At 37.8% G+C, this 16,290-nt stretch overlaps 1 protein-coding gene across 1 annotated transcript in view; it reads left to right on the top strand.

Moving 5' to 3' along the window:
* Window positions 1-16,290, top strand: part of LOC127447536 (protein TANC1-like) — a 257,213-nt gene that overhangs the window by 181,186 nt on the left and 59,737 nt on the right. The window contains exons 12-13 of the mRNA XM_051709485.1: window positions 3,606-3,772; window positions 13,636-14,243. Coding sequence (XP_051565445.1) covers window positions 3,606-3,772; window positions 13,636-14,243 — 775 coding nt within the window. The remainder of the gene's footprint in view (window positions 1-3,605; window positions 3,773-13,635; window positions 14,244-16,290) is intronic.

The following is a 16,290-nucleotide window of genomic DNA, read 5'->3' as shown; positions in this document are numbered from 1 at the left end:
AATGAAGTTTTCTTTTTCTTACCTATTGGCCTATATTGTTTTTTTTTTTTTTTTTTAATTAGGGCTGTCTAATTTAATGCATTAATTCAGTGTGATTATTTAAATAAAAAAAATAATGCAATTACTCATGTACCTGGACTGTAATAAGGAAGATTCCTGAGCAATTCAAGCTTGAAGTACCACCTGTTTTCTGCAGGGGGCAGTAAGCGAAGCTTCAGCCTTATAGGCAATGTGCAGCTTATACAGAGAACAACCAGCAGCAGACAACACACGAGGACACACTCTTGCGTTCACAGCTTGATGGAGCGCATATCTGAACTTAGGGATCTCAAGACATGTTTTTCTAAGTATTAAACTACATTTAACTTGACACAGCGACCTAAAAGTTGTACTTTTATGACACAATCCAAAACAAAATGAGGCGCTCCAAAAGTGCACATCTGACGCAGGTGTACATTGATGCATCCTTAGACAAGCCCTTATAATAAATCTCGGACTGATTGACAAATACAATTGCAAAATGGATTGCTGTAAACTGTGGGCCAATGATAGGCATATGGAAATAATATGGAAATAAACAATACATTGCCTTGTAAAGCCACTTTTTGCATTGCTTAACTGCTCTGCCTCAATATTGTAATGCATTTTAATTATCTGAATGCTATTTTTTAAATGTGTATATATATATATACAGGTGCATCTCGATAAATTAGAATGTCGTGGAAAAGTTCATTTATTTCAGTAATTCAACTCAAATTGTGAAACTCATGTATTAAATAAATTCAGTGCACACAGACTGAAGTAGTTTAAGTCTTTGGTTCTTTTAATTGTGATGATTTTGGCTCACATTTAACAAAAACCCACCAATTCACTATCTCAAAAAATTAGAATATGGTGACATGCCAATCAGCTAATCAACTCAAAACACCTGCAAAGGTTTCCTGAGCCTTCAAAATGGTCTCTCAGTTTGGTTCACTAGGCTACACAATCATGGGGAAGAAGACAATCATTGACACCCTTCACAAGGAGGGTAAGCCACAAACATTCATTGCCAAAGAAGCTGGCTGTTCACAGAGTGCTGTATCCAAGCATGTTAACAGAAAATTGAGTGGAAGGAAAAAGTGTGGAAGAAAAAGATGCACAACCAACCGAGAGAACCGCAGCCTTATGAGGATTGTCAAGCAAAATCGATTCAAGAATTTGGGTGAACTTCACATGGAATGGACTGAGGCTGGGGTCAAGGCATCAAGAGCCACCACACACAGACGTGTCAAGGAATTTGGCTACATTTGTCGTATTCCTCTTGTTATGCCACTCCTGAACCACAGACAACGTCAGAGGCGTCTTACCTGGGCTAAGGAGAAGAAGAACTGGACTGTTGCCCAGTGGTCCAAAGTCCTCTTTTCAGATGAGAGCAAGTTTTGTATTTCATTTGGAAACCAAGGTCCTAGAGTCTGGAGGAAGGGTGGAGAAGCTCATAGCCCAAGTTGCTTGAAGTCCAGTGTTAAGTTTCCACAGTCTGTGATGATTTGGGGTGCAATGTCATCTGCTGGTGTTGGTCCATTGTGTTTTTTGAAAACCAAAGTCACTGCACCCGTTTACCAAGAAATTTTGGAGCACTTCATGCTTCCTTCTGCTGACCAGCTTTTTAAAGATGCTGATTTCATTTTCCAGCAGGATTTGGCACCTGCCCACACTGCCAAAAGCACCAAAAGTTGGTTAAATGACCATGGTGTTGGTGTGCTTGACTGGCCAGCAAACTCACCAGACCTGAACCCCATAGAGAATCTATGGGGTATTGTCAAGAGGAAAATGAGAAACAAGAGACCAAAAAATGCAGATGAGCTGAAGGCCACTGTCAAAGAAACCTGGGCTTCCATACCACCTCAGCAGTGCCACAAACTGATCACCTCCATGCCACGCCGAATTGAGGCAGTAATTAAAGCAAAAGGAGCCCCTACCAAGTATTGAGTACAAATACAGTAAATAAACATACTTTCCAGAAGGCCAACAATTCACTAAAAATGTTTTTTTTATTGGTCTTATGATGTATTCTAATTTTTTGAGATCGTGAATTGGTGGGTTTTTGTTAAATGTGAGCCAAAATCATCACAATTAACAGAACCAAAGACTTAAACTACTTCAGTCTGCGTGCATTGAATTTATTTAATACACGAGTTTCACAATTTGAGTTGAATTACTGAAATAAATGAACTTTTCCACGACATTCTAATTTATTGAGATGCACCTGTATATATATATATTATAATTATTTATAATTATTTAATCATTATATATTGAATTATTGTTATTTGAGAGGCTTTCACAGCAAATATTTATATATGCGATTAATCGGCATACCATGTAATTAATTCGATAAAAAAATGTAATCCATTGAGAGCTCTATTTTCAGTGACAAGCAAATGTGCAAGATGTAACACAGTCTCAGCCAATCAGATGTTTACATTTAGAAAACAGTTATATGTAACAGGATTTTGGACCAATGAGATTTTACTGTGGGCGGGCTACAGAAATAGAGCTCAAGAGATTGACAAAATGTCCTGGCACTCGTTACTTGTTGCATTCGTGGCTAGTTAGGGCAAAAAGTGATTTACAAGGAAGGACTTTTATAGCTTATTATGTCACGTTTGGTTGCTTAAAAGAAGCAACTATAACTTGCCAGTTGGGTGAGAAAAATAAACTTAAAGATATATTCTCAAAAAAACAAACCACATTCTCTTACACAAGTTTGCTTCTCTTAAAAGCTATTTTTTTAATTAAAAAATGTTTACATTTTTTTTTTTTTTTTTACAGGAAAACAAAGAGAACAGTTCTGATTGAGAAATTTTCTGCATTGTAATTTGCATGCACTTTTGCGACCAGCTCTCCATCTTATCAAAATGACTGACATAAGGGGAAGTATAATTTTGCTTTTAACCTCTCCATATTCCAATAAAAAAGTCAGTTGTGGAGATTTAAAGGCAGAAGTGGGTTATGTATTCTGCTCGGCTGTTTTCCTAGAGCCTTCATTCAAAAAAATATCTTAAACAAGCTCAGATGTGCTCAGTTGCTCAGATCTCCATGTGTAATGAATTATTAAAGTGGCCTCTGATCCCTGATGGGTGACAGTTTGGTCGGGCACAGCAAAGATGTGCTCAGATGAAGAGTTTAAAGAAATAGTTCACTCAAATGTGAAAATTCTGTAATTATACTCATGTCGTTTCAAACACCTATAAATTTCTTTCAGTTGTCCATATGACTTGTGCACTATATTTTGAGTCTTCTGAAGCCATATACTACCTTCGTGTAATGAACAGACTGAAATTGAAGTTGTAAATCACTGAAAATCCCCTTCGTCACAGCTCTCAAATCTCATTCACGCTCATTTGCAATTAAAAAATGTTGCCTTTCGACATGTTTCACCAGGTTTGACATCATTGACACCAAATGCCATTGGTTCTTGGGTGTCGTAAATTAAAGCGCCATGCCAGTTCGATTATGTAAAATAAACAGATTTTTGAATCTGCATTGAGCATAATCCAGAATGGTAACTGAAAGAGTATAACAGTTTCATTTGAACATTTATTTATTCATTTTTTTATTAGAGAGGAAGATTCCAGAAGAAGATTACATCATCTTGATTGACGGGCTGAACGAGGCAGAGTTTCATAAACCAGACTATGGTGACACTATTGCCTCCTTTATTACAAAGATCATTCCCAAATTCCCCAGCTGGCTCAAGCTGATCATCACCGTGAGAACGAGTCTTTTGGTAAGACATGAATATACACTCAATATACATGCTTGACTTCACAATATGCAACAGAGATAATTTCTTAGGACTCTTAATATTCTTGTAGATTTACAAAGTTTTCTTATGATAATTATTATTGATCGTACATCGATCCTAATATGTATGATCTTAAACTTATCCACTCTACATGCTGTCCATTACTACAGCAAATATTTTGATCTCATTCCTCAAAAAACAAAAACAAACAAAAAAAATGTTCATTAAGTAACTTACAGTGGAAATCAATGCGAAGATTGCCCAACTACAGAATCAAAGCTCATATTTCATACCCCAAAATCAAAATAAAGAAATCTTAAAAAATAAAAAATAAAAAAATCATTTGCACAAAGAAAATTGTTTATTTTAGAACCATTAAGATTTTTTTAAATATGATAATTCAGCACATTTCCCCCAAAATTATCATTACTTAAGTGCAAAAAAAAAAAAAAATCACTATTTAATATTAAACAAAATTTACAGTATTTTTAAATCATGGTAGTATTTATTGTACTGCCTTTTTTTTTTTTTTTTTTTTTTTTTTAAACATTTTATTATAGAATTTTTTACAATTATACAGTAATATGAATTTAATGAGAATCACTAACTCATGCGTAAAAGTAACATTCCTTTAAATCTGCTCTTAGTTCAAGTTTAGTGCTACATTCACTATTTCAGACTCTCTCCACCTCATGTTGTCACTTTGGGCAGGGGATCTTGTACCCAATAAGCAACACTGACCCATCAAACCCATCAAAGGAGACGGTAGGACAGCTAGACAGTAATCTAGACAGGAGGAGGTGAAACCGAAATGGGAGAGAATTCGAGAGAGAGAGAGAGAGTTTCTCTGTTGGCTTAGATTCAACAGCTTGTACTGTGAGGCTAACAGAGCAGAATTGTCTTCGGTTTGATATGTTGTAGACGGCAGATTGGTGGTGTGTCTGTGTGTTTAATACTTACGAAAGCCTCCGAATGCTTTCTGTTCCTAGCCGTCACTACAAGTGAGTCAGTACTGTTACTAGTCTGGCACAGTGAGATGCAATACAGCTAAAACAGTGTGGTAAACATGCCTTGATTATTTGTAACTTTATTTTTACTGTATGTGGATTGATATTTGTGCCACTAGGCCTTGAGCTTGAACTTCAGGACTTTAAATATGTCATTTTGAAATGTAATTACATGAAACTAGGGCTGGAAAATTTAATGTGTTAATTTTTGCGATTAGTAGTTTTTATTAAATGTGTTAAAAAAAATAATAATGCAGTCTTTTTTTATGATTTATGATTTATTTATTTATTATTTCCTGAAACTTCACAAATGTTTTTCACCACTTCCTGTGGCTAAAATTGAAAATGCGCAAGCAGCGGACTCACCCGAAAATGCTCACTCACAGTCATCTGAACCTGTCAAAAATGAAACCATGCGAAAGAGATTTTAAGCTTCAGCAGATTAAACTTCTGCATTCAATATGTTTTATATTTGCATGTATAGTGTCTAATAATACATTGGCAATGTACCTGTACACTTAAGTTTCTCTTGCCTATAAATTTTATATTAATTGAATCTGCCTATTTAATCCTATTATTAAAAACAAGTCCACTGTAAAATGCCAGATTTTGTCCAAATTTTAATTACAGCGTGTCCACTGACTTTATGGCATTTATATATATATATATATATATATATATATATATATATAAAGTACTCTTAAATGTGCATGTTTAAATAATTGAAATAAATGTTGAATTACGAATTTCTTGCAAGTTCTTTGAGACAAAGTATAAAGTAAATATACAGTATCTATGATGTTTCTTTTTAATGTTTGTTGTAATGTATCGCGATTAATCACAGAAAACTGTTTTCTGATTTTAATCGATTCACAGCCCTATATACACTTAAAATTCAAATGTATGTGCCATGAATTCAGATCTTAAAATTCAAGTTTTCGATACAAATTTTCAGATTTTTACCACACTGTTTCAGGTTACAAACTTTCAATTTTGTAAAACATAAGAACAATTCAGGTTTCATATTCAGATTCGAGTACATTTGATGAGGACATCTAGGATACTCAGAAAGAGCAATAGGTCCTGTATGTAATCAAACTCCTTGATAAATTACAATGCAGCAATCAGTTGTTGCGTGGCATAAAACTGGAAAGGGTTACAAAGTTATCTCGAAGTGCTTAGATATTCATCTGTCCACAGTTAGACAAATTGTCTATAAAAGCAGATGATTTAGTACTATGGCTACTCTCTCTAGAAGTGGCCATCCAGCCAAGATGACTCAAAGGAAACACCGCAGAATGCTCAATGAGGTAAAAAATAACCCTAGAGTGACAGATGAAGACTTGAAGGAATCACTGGAACTGGTTGACATCTCTGTTCATGAGTCTACTATACAGAAATCATTAAACAGACATGTTTTCATGGCAGGACACCATGAAGGAAGCCGCTGCTTTCCAACAAAAACATTGCTGCGCACCTGAAGTTTGCCAAAGACCACCTTGACACTCCACAACGCTACTGCGAAAATGTTTTGTGGACTGATGAAACTAAGGTTGAATTGTTTGAGAAGAACATGCATATAGTGTAAAAAGGGTACTGCATACCAACATGCAAACATCATCCGACCGGTGAAGTATGGCCTTTCACACCAGACATCCTAAGAATATGTCTGAGCTGAAGCAGTTCTGTAAGGAAGAATGGAAAGAATTCCTTCTGAACGTTGTGCAGGTCTAATCCAGAAACCCTTGGTTGAGGTTATTGCTGCCAAAGGAGGATCGACCAATTATTATTAAATCAAGGGTTCACTTACTTTTTCCACAGCACTGTGAATGTTTAATGGGATGTGTTCAGTATAGACATGAAAGGTTATAATTGATTGTGAGTTGTTATCTTAAGCACACTGTGTTTGTCTATACTTGTGACTTTGATAAAGAGGTGATCACATTTTATGACCAATTAATGCAGAAAACCAGATAATTCTTGCCACTGTAAGTAACTTGTGCTAGAGAGAAGTGGTGGAATAAAAAAGAAAAAAAAAAGAATATATATATAGGCACAAATATCAATCCATAATTTTACTTCTTTCATTAAATCTAATTGATAACTCTTTTGGTTAAAATTCCGATTTATTATTTATTTTTTTACAAATATCATCCAGTCCTGTGTGTGTATGTAAGATGTTGGTTGTCTGATCATAAATGAAACTATGGTACTTTTTGACAGGTTGGCACTTTGAATTTAGCTGTTCAGATAGAGACTTGATCTAAAATGTCAAACTGTGTAATAACGGCAGCTACAGATTGGCTTTCTCTTCATATACTGTGGTGTAATGCACCATACAAATCCTTTGAAGAAGACCTCTGCTCTGCTGATTCCAGAGGTCTCGTCAGGTAGCAAAGAGGGCTTGTTTTCTGTGTTTCTCATAATCTCGTTTTTGTGGTGGCTGGATGAGACTCGAGAGGTCCTGTGCGGAGTGTGTGTGATGTAAAATTCATTGTGTTTGTGTCTGTGCTCGCTGTCTGGCTCTCCACTGCAGTGCTATTGCTGTAATATGAGCTGGATTATTGGTCCGATTGATTTGTAGTGTGATTGTGACTGTGTTCGACCAACTGTCCCTGTTGACCTTCTAACCCCTGATGACGTTGTCTGTGTGTGAGTGATGAGAAAAAGGCTTTCAGTGTTTGTCAGTGTCATCACAGATCATGACATGTTGTCTAAAGATGGTTTGAAAGCATTTTTCACTGTCATTCTGTATATCAGAACTGTGTGTATGTGTGTGTTCATTAAAATGCTTCATTCAGTTCCTAATCTGGAATCATTCCACATCTTTAAAGCAAAGAAAAGGCAGTTTTGGGTCACTAAAACCTGTTGGTCTCAAATCAGTAACATCAGAAGCCTGGGAGCAAAATAATGTCCCCTACAGTTTTCAAAACAACTCAAAACTCAAATTAAATTAGATGACTCCTGTTATAATCAACAAATCTGTGTGCACTTCAAACGACTGAAGTGGTGCCTCATAACTGCAGAAGTTCACATTGATGTATTGTCCTTAGTTAGTTGGCTGATGAAGGCTTTTGTTGGCAATTAATTGATAGTCTATGTATTCCATTTTAAGAGTGTAGTCCATCATTAGACCAAGGTGATGCAGGCAGAGATCAGTGAGGTGCATCACAGATATGAATCCCGAGGTTGAGACAGGAAAACAAATATATTAGCGTACATGCTGTTCAATTTTTTGCAGAGTTATAGATTATGATAAATGTTTCTGGTTCCGGCAGACCTAACTAAAGCAGCCTAATTGATGGATAAATTAGGTGTATGCCTGGCTAAATAGATGAGTCTTTAGTCTAGACTTAAACTGAGTGAGTGTGTCTACGTCCCGAACAGTGTTAGGGAGACTATTCCATAGTTTAGGAGCCAAATAGGAAAAGGATCTACCTCCTTTTGTGGATTTTGATATTCTAGGAACTATTAACAGGCCAGAATTTTGCAATTGTAATGAACATGATGGAATATAGTGTGGTAGAAGGTCACTTAAGTACTGCGAAGCTAGACCATTCAATGCTTTGTAAGTAGTTAACAGAATTTTAAAATTAATACGAAATTTAACAGGTAGCCAATGTAATGACGATAAAATGGGGCTAATATGATCATATTTCTTGGTTCTAGTCAGCACTCTGGCTGCTGCATTTTGAACCAATTGAAGTTTATTTATTGAACTTGCTGGACATCCTCCCAGTAATCATTACAATAATCTAGTGTTCAGGTTTTTCGGCATCAGCAACTGAGAACATGCGTCTTAACTTAGCAATATTTCTGAGGTGGAAGAATGCTGTTCTACAAACATAAGAAATGTGATTTTCAAAGGACAGATTGGTAACAAATATAACACCTAAGTTCTTTGCTGTAGAAGACAATGTAACAGTATATCCATCGACTTTAGCTGCTTATTTTTAGAGGTTTTTGGTCCAATAATTAATACCTCTGTTTTGTCGGAATTGAGTAGAAGGAAATTTCTGGCCATCCAATCTTTGATTTCATTGATACACTCTGCTAATTTGGAGAATTGTGAAATTTTGTTGGGTTTCAAAGAAATATAAAGTTGGGTATCGTCGTCATAACAGTGGAAACTTATTCCACGACTCCTGATAATATCTCCCAGGGGATGCATATATAAGGAGAAAAGCAGAGGCCCTAATACTGATCCCTGTGGCACTCCATACTTAACTTTTGTTTGATTTGACAATTCCTTGTTTACAAAGACAAAGTGGTAGCGGTCTGCTAAATAGGACCTAACCATGCTAATGCAAGTCCACTAATGCCAACATAATTCTCCAGCTTATTCAAGAGAATGTTGTGATCAATGGTGTTGAAGGCAGCACTAAGATCTAAAAGCACTAGAAGAGAAATGCAGCCATGATTAGATGATAAGAGCAAGTCATTTGTAACTGATAAGTGCAGTCTCTGTACTGTGATGGGGCCTAAATCCTGACTGAAATTGTTCATATATACTATTTCTCTGTAGAAATTAACATAGTTGGGAGGACACTACCTTTTCTATTATGTTCGACATAAACAGGAGATTTGAAATCAGTCTATAATTTGCCAGTTCTCCAGGAGCAAGCTGTAGCTTCTTAACAAGTGATTTGATAACTGCCATTTAAAAGTTTCTTTGGACATGTCCTAAGGATAGCGAGGAGTTCATAATATTAAGAAGAGGTTCTGAGATTACAGGCAATACCTCTTTTTTTTTTTTTCTTCTCCCAATTTGGAATGCCCAATTCCCACTACTTAGTAGGTCCTCGTGGTGGCGCGGTTACTCACCTCAATCCGGGTAGCGGAGGACAAGTCTCAGTTGCCTCTGCTTCTGAGACTGTCAGTCCACGCATCTTATCACGTGGCTCATTGCGCATGACACCGCAGAGACTCCCAGCATGTGGAGGCTCATGCTACTCGCCGCGATCCACGCACCACTTACCACGTGCCCCATTGAGAGCGAGAACCACTAATCGTGACCACGAGGAGGTTACCCCATGTGACTCTACCCTCCCTAGCAACCGGCCCAACTGGCTGCTTAGGAGACCTGGCTGGAGTCACTCAGCACACCCTGGATTCGAACATGCGACTCCAGGGATGGTAGTCAGCATCAATACTCTCTGAGCTACCCAGACCCCAGCCAGGCAAGATCTCTTTTAAGAGCTTAGTTGGTATTGTATCTAACATACATGTTTTGGCTTTTGGTGTCTCGATAAGTTTTGTTAGCTCTTCATGACCTATGACAGCGAAGAATTGAAGTTGCTTGTGAGGGAAATTATGAGACACTGTTTTCTGTGGTGCTGTGACAAACGATTGCATAATTCCAATTTTATTTCTGATGATTTTAATTTTATCAAGAAAGAAATTCATGAAGCCATTACTATTGTGCTGTGACGGAATATCTGGTTCAGTCAAGGCTTTATTCCTAACCAATTTAGCCACAGTACTGAATAAACACGTAGGATTGTTGTGGTTATTTTCTGTGAGTTTGCTAAAATATGCTGACCTGGCAGCTTTTAGTGCCTGTCTGTTACTATAGACACTATCCTTCCATGCACCACGAAATACCTTTAATTTTGTATTCTTCCACTTGTGCTCCATTTTCCGTGTGATCATTGTACCATGGTGCAGGGCTTTTTTCTTTCATTTTCTTTAATCAAAGGGGGGCGACACTATCAAGAGTGCAAGAGGACTGTATTTATATTTTCTGTTATTACATCAAGTTCTTCTAGACTTTTTGGCTTACTGAGTATATGAGATAGATCTGGAAGATTATTAGTGAAGCTATCTTTAGTGGTTGAAAGAATAGTTCTACCTGAAAGATAGCATGGTGTAGATTGAGTGACATTAGCTGATCGCAGCATACAAGAGACGAGGTAATGATCTGAGATGTCATCACTCTGCGCAGAATTTCTATAGTAACAACATCAACTCAATATGACAGACTTAAATTAGCATATGATTATGGTGATGAGTTGATCCTTGACTCCAAGAGAGTTTAGAATATCGATAAATGCTAATCCCAGTGTGTCATTTTCATTATCTATGTGACTGTTGAAGTCACCAACAATTAAACCTCTATCCACAGTTACTACTAGGTCTGATAGAAAATGTGCAAATTCACCAAGGAAATCAGAATAAGGCCTGGGTGATCTATATACTGTAGCAAGGGCAAAAGATGACAGAGATTTCTATTTATATCTGACGATGTCACATTAAGCATTATTAGTTCAAAAGACTTAAACTTATATCCTGTCCTCTGAGTAACACCAAAAACCTCACTGTAAATTGTAGCAACACCTCCTCCTCGACACTTCAGACAAAGCTCATGTTTATAACAATAACCTGGGGAAGTAGATTCATTTAAACTAATATATTCATCTGGTTTAAGCCAGGTTTCAGTCAAACAGAGCACATCCAAACTATGATCTGTAATAATTTAATGTACAATTAGTGCTTTGATTGAAAGAGATCTAATGTTTAGTAGCTTTTATTTATTTATTTATTTATTTTAGTTTTACCTTAACATTTTTTCTAAATGATTTAGTGAGGGGTTTGTGTTTGGTAGTTGGGGAACAGACACAGCCTCTATGTGATATCTAGGTGATACAGTCTCTATGTGTTGTAGTTTATGTGATCTGTGTGACGTCTCAAGGCAGCTAGCAGACGTTCGGATTAGCCAGTTTGTCTGCATCCTGACCTGGGCCCCAGTTAGTCAAATACTATCACTATTAATAATATGAGCCAAATAACTAGAGAGGAAAGCAGCACCTTCCCTGGAGGGATGGAGTCCGTCACTCTTTAGCAGGTCAGGTCTACCCCAAAAACTCTTCCAATTGTCTATAAATCCAATGCTATTCTCCGGACACCACTCAGACTTCCAGCCATTCAGTGACACTAATCTACTATAAACCTTGTCACCACGACGAGCAGGGAGGGGACCAGAGCATATTACAGTGTCTGACATAGTTTTTGCAAGTTCACACACCTCTTTAACATTATCTCTAGTGATCTCCGACTGGCAAAGCAGGACATCATTAGTGCCAACATGAATAACAATTTTTTTTTTTTTATCTACGTTTAGCATTAGCCAGCACTTGTAAATTTGATTTGATGTCAGACACCCGAGCCCCCAAAATGCATTTAACAATAGTGGCTTGAGTCTCTTTCCACATTCCTTACAATAGAATCTCTTGTAACAAGGATGCTTTCAAAATGATTCTCAGTGGGTGCATCACTGAGTGGGGAGAATCGATCGGAAACCCTAACAGGAACGGGAGAGTGGTGTCGCTTTGCTGAGCGAGTATGCCGCCGAGACATCACACCAAATGCCCTGCTGTGGGGGCTCTACATCCGGAACCAAAGTGTGTGTGTGTTGCTCGCTGTACTACCCGCATCCAAAACAGTATCTACCAGCTTCTCACTGACCTCCACTAGCATTCGGATGCATCTCTCTAACTCATTAACCTTCTTTAGCCTGACTAAATCCTGATGGAAGAAGCTATAGTAAACGTGGTATGCAATGCACAAAGTGATAATATGAGCGGATGACTTACTGCAATTGTTTGTTGTTGTTGTTGTTGTTGTTGTTATGGTTGTTCTTGAGTGATGAGGATTTTTTTTTTTGTGGTGGATCCTGGATATTGATGCAGTAATCCGTGTAAGACACAGAGGAGAAAATTATTGTATGCAGTCGAAATGCGAGGTGTTGACAAGTGGGAAAAAAAAGAATGAAAAAAGAAAAGAAAAATGTCAAATGATAAAACAATGAACATAGAGGAATAAGCAGTGCTAAGCAGGCTAGCAAGCTACAAACAAACACAGACTTGTGAAGTGTGCCGGCAGCAACCGGAAGAGGAACCGGAAGCGTGTAACCGTTTACATTTTGTAAACGCATATCTAAAAATTTACTAAAGATAATGTGAATCATTGCACCTTTCCATCCACTACATCATGCACATTATCTTAAGGGCTTAAAGGGATAGTTCACACAAAAATTATTTACTCACCCTCATGCCATACCAGATGTGTATGACTTTCTTTCTTCTGCTGAACACAAACAAAGATTTTTAGAAGATTATTTCAGTTCTGTAGGTCCATACAATGCAAGTGAATGGTGACCAGACAATCACATATTGGCAGCTTAAAAGTAATCCCGACTCTAGTGGTTAAATCCATGTCTTCAAAAGTGATATATTAGGTATTGGTGAGAAACAGATCGATATTTGAGTCCTTTTTAATATAATCTCCACTTTCACTACTTTCACTTTCACATTCTGAAAGTGAAAGTGTAGATTTATAGTAAAAAAGGATTTAAATATTGATATCTTTCTCACTCAAAGTGATTGCATTGCTTCAGAAGACATATATTAAACCACTGGAGTCATATGGATTACTTTTATGCTGCTTAATGTGATTTTTGGAGCTTCAAAGTTCTGGTCACCATTCACTTACATTGTATGGACCTACAGAGCTGAAATATTGTTCTAAAAATCTTAATTTGCATTCAGAAGAAGAAAGAAAGTCATACATATCTGGGATGTTGTGAGTGTGAGTAAATGATGAGAGAATTTTCATTTTTAGGTGAACTATTCCTTTAATGGAGAGTTGTATTTGCAGTATTGGAGCAATTGTACATTTCTTTTATTAAATGCTGCCAGGAGACGCTGAGTGTAATATCTCATATGATAAGGGCTGAAAAAAGTGTGGCTTAAGTGTCCAAATATGTTTTAGTCATACAATACCTTTGATAGCACTTTGGTTTAATTTTAATCCAGAGAAATTCCTGCATTTTCCTTACAGGAGATCACCAGTCTGCTGCACTTCTCCAAGATCAGCCTGGATGAATTCCCGGACAGCAAAGAGATCGGGATGGACCTGAACGGCTACATACAGTACCGTATCAACAACAGCCAGAACATTCTCAACAACATTTCCCTCAACGGCAAAGCCGACCCCATCATCGTGGGGAAGGTCAGCTCCCATCTGACCTCTCGAAGCCAGGGGTCATACCTGTACCTAAAATTGACCCTTGACCTCTTCGAGAAGGGTCATCTGGTCATTAAGAGCGCGAGCTACAAGGTGGTTCCTGTCTCTCTGTCAGAACTCTACCTGCTTCAGTGCAACATGAAATTTATAAGCAACTCTGCATTTGAACGCGCCGTGCCCATCCTCAACGTGGCGCTGGCGTCTCTACACCCACTTACGGATGAGCAGCTGTTTCAGGCACTGAACGCAGGCAGCGTGAGAGGAGAACTGACGTGGGAGGACTTCCAGCATAGAATGGAGATGCTGTCATGTTTCCTGATCAAACGGAGGGATAATACACGCATGTTTTGCCACCCGTCCTTTAGAGAGTGGCTGGTGTGGCGGGCAGATGGAGAGAGCTCGGACTTCCTGTGTGACCCCAGGTGAGCTTGAGTGGTGTGACATTTGTTTCCTTTAAAGTGTTTCTATCTGGCATATTATCAGACAAGCGTTTGCTATTTTCTAATGTCAGTCTTTGAAGTCCCAAAATGAACATGTATAACATCCTTTTAGGATACCAACATTTTCTACAAGGTAAATTAATGTTAATAAGTGTCATTTATTTGTGTTTTTATTCAAGTCACAGCAAAGGTGATTGTAGCTATTCTGATTCACAGTTTCCGCAGTTTTCAATCACGTAACTGGGTGTTTCTTCAGCTTCAAGCAGATTTTTTTCTTTTTTGTTAAATGAAGGTCACTTTGAAACTTTTTAGGCTTTCATCATTAATTATTTCTTTTTTTTTTGGGTACTTTTTAAATGCCTTTTATGTAGAGGTCAACCAATAGTGGGTTTTGCCGATTAACTAAGGTGGGAAAACTGGCCGATAGATGATTAATCAGCCGCTAGTTTTTGAAATGTATAATATGAATGAAAACTTTCCACTCAATATAAAATAGTGCTGAACTTTAGTAAGTATCACTTTCAATGGTGATTTTGATTTTCTCCCCTTTTCTCCCCAATTTGGATTGCCCAATTCCTAATGTGCTCTAAGTCCTCGTGGTGGCGTAGTGACTTGTCTCAATCTGGGTGGCGGAGAACGAATCTCAGTTGCCTCCGCGTCCGAGACCGTCAATCCGCGCATTTTATCACGTGGCTTGATGAGCGCGTTACCGCGGAGACATGCATCCACGCACAACTCACCACGCGCCCCATCGAGACCGAGAACCACATTATAGCGACCACAAGGAGGTTACCCCATGTGACTCTACCCTCCCTAGCAACCGGGCCAATTTGGTTACTTAGGAGACCTGGCTGGTGTCACTCAGCACGCCCTGGATTCGAACTCGCGACTCCAGGGGTGATAGTCAGCGTCTTTACTCGCTGAGCTACCCAGACCCCCTTCAATGGTGATACTTAAATTTTTCTCACACTGGTACCTTTTTCAAAGCCTTTGCTATCTGAAATTAATGAAAATATTTCAGGTCAAATTTGTTTGTTGTTAAGCAGTAACATAAAACACTGCCTTAAAAAGCTAAATAGCAACTATATGTTCATCACTACTGACAATATTTATTTTATTGTCACATGCAATCTATGAATGATGTACAAGAAAGGGAGAGAGGAAAAGAATCAAAGGTAGAAATAAAATCAACTCAAGTCTTGTATTTTTAAATGTAATTTTATAATGGCATTGTATATATTATATATCCATGTGCCCTCATGTGAACACATTGTATATATTATATAACAATGTGCCCTCTCATGAATATCAAATTTATATTTCAGATTTATATATTTGACCATGCTCTTATGTTTCTTTTGTACATAACTACGTCATAAGCTTGGACAGAAGTTTATTTTTTCAGAACGGAGAAATGTTTGGGAAACTTTATAGGCAGAAAACCGTAAAACTGTTCCTGCATGTGTGCATGTACTTTGTTCGCGCTTTGTCATCTGACGCAAGCGATAGGCCGAGCAGAGGCAAAGACTCATGCAGCATTCTTACATAAGGTTGACATTTACATGAAATTGATTTAGTACTGGTGATTAACTAATGCAGCAAAACCTCTTCGGAGCACTCATGTTTATACAGTAACCTGACAGGAACAAACTGGACTCCCCTCAACCCTGGAAAAAACAACGGATCTGCACGAATGCATAAGTGATTTTTTTTTTTTTTTTTTTTAAACAGTAAATGAAGAGGAAAGGTTGGCAGTTTCTATTCTTGACTTTGTAACACTGTCCAACCATTCAAGTGGCATTCTGAAACGTCATGTAAACGAGAACACCGATTTCCTTGTGCCGTTTAAGGGATTACGAGAAAGCGGGTTAACACACCTAGGTTTCTCCCGGAGAAAGCTGCTTATGTGGCCATGTAAACACATAAGCGGTGTTCTAACAGGGTTTGGGGGAGTGTGTATGTGCGTGGAACTGACTGGAGATCAAACGTCATAGGATGGAGCCCAACAACAAGTCAACAAAACATTTCT

Source organism: Myxocyprinus asiaticus, chromosome 10, assembly GCF_019703515.2.
Source record: "Myxocyprinus asiaticus isolate MX2 ecotype Aquarium Trade chromosome 10, UBuf_Myxa_2, whole genome shotgun sequence".
Classification (NCBI taxonomy): domain Eukaryota; kingdom Metazoa; phylum Chordata; class Actinopteri; order Cypriniformes; family Catostomidae; genus Myxocyprinus; species Myxocyprinus asiaticus.
This window is presented reverse-complemented; position numbering and strand designations above follow the sequence as displayed.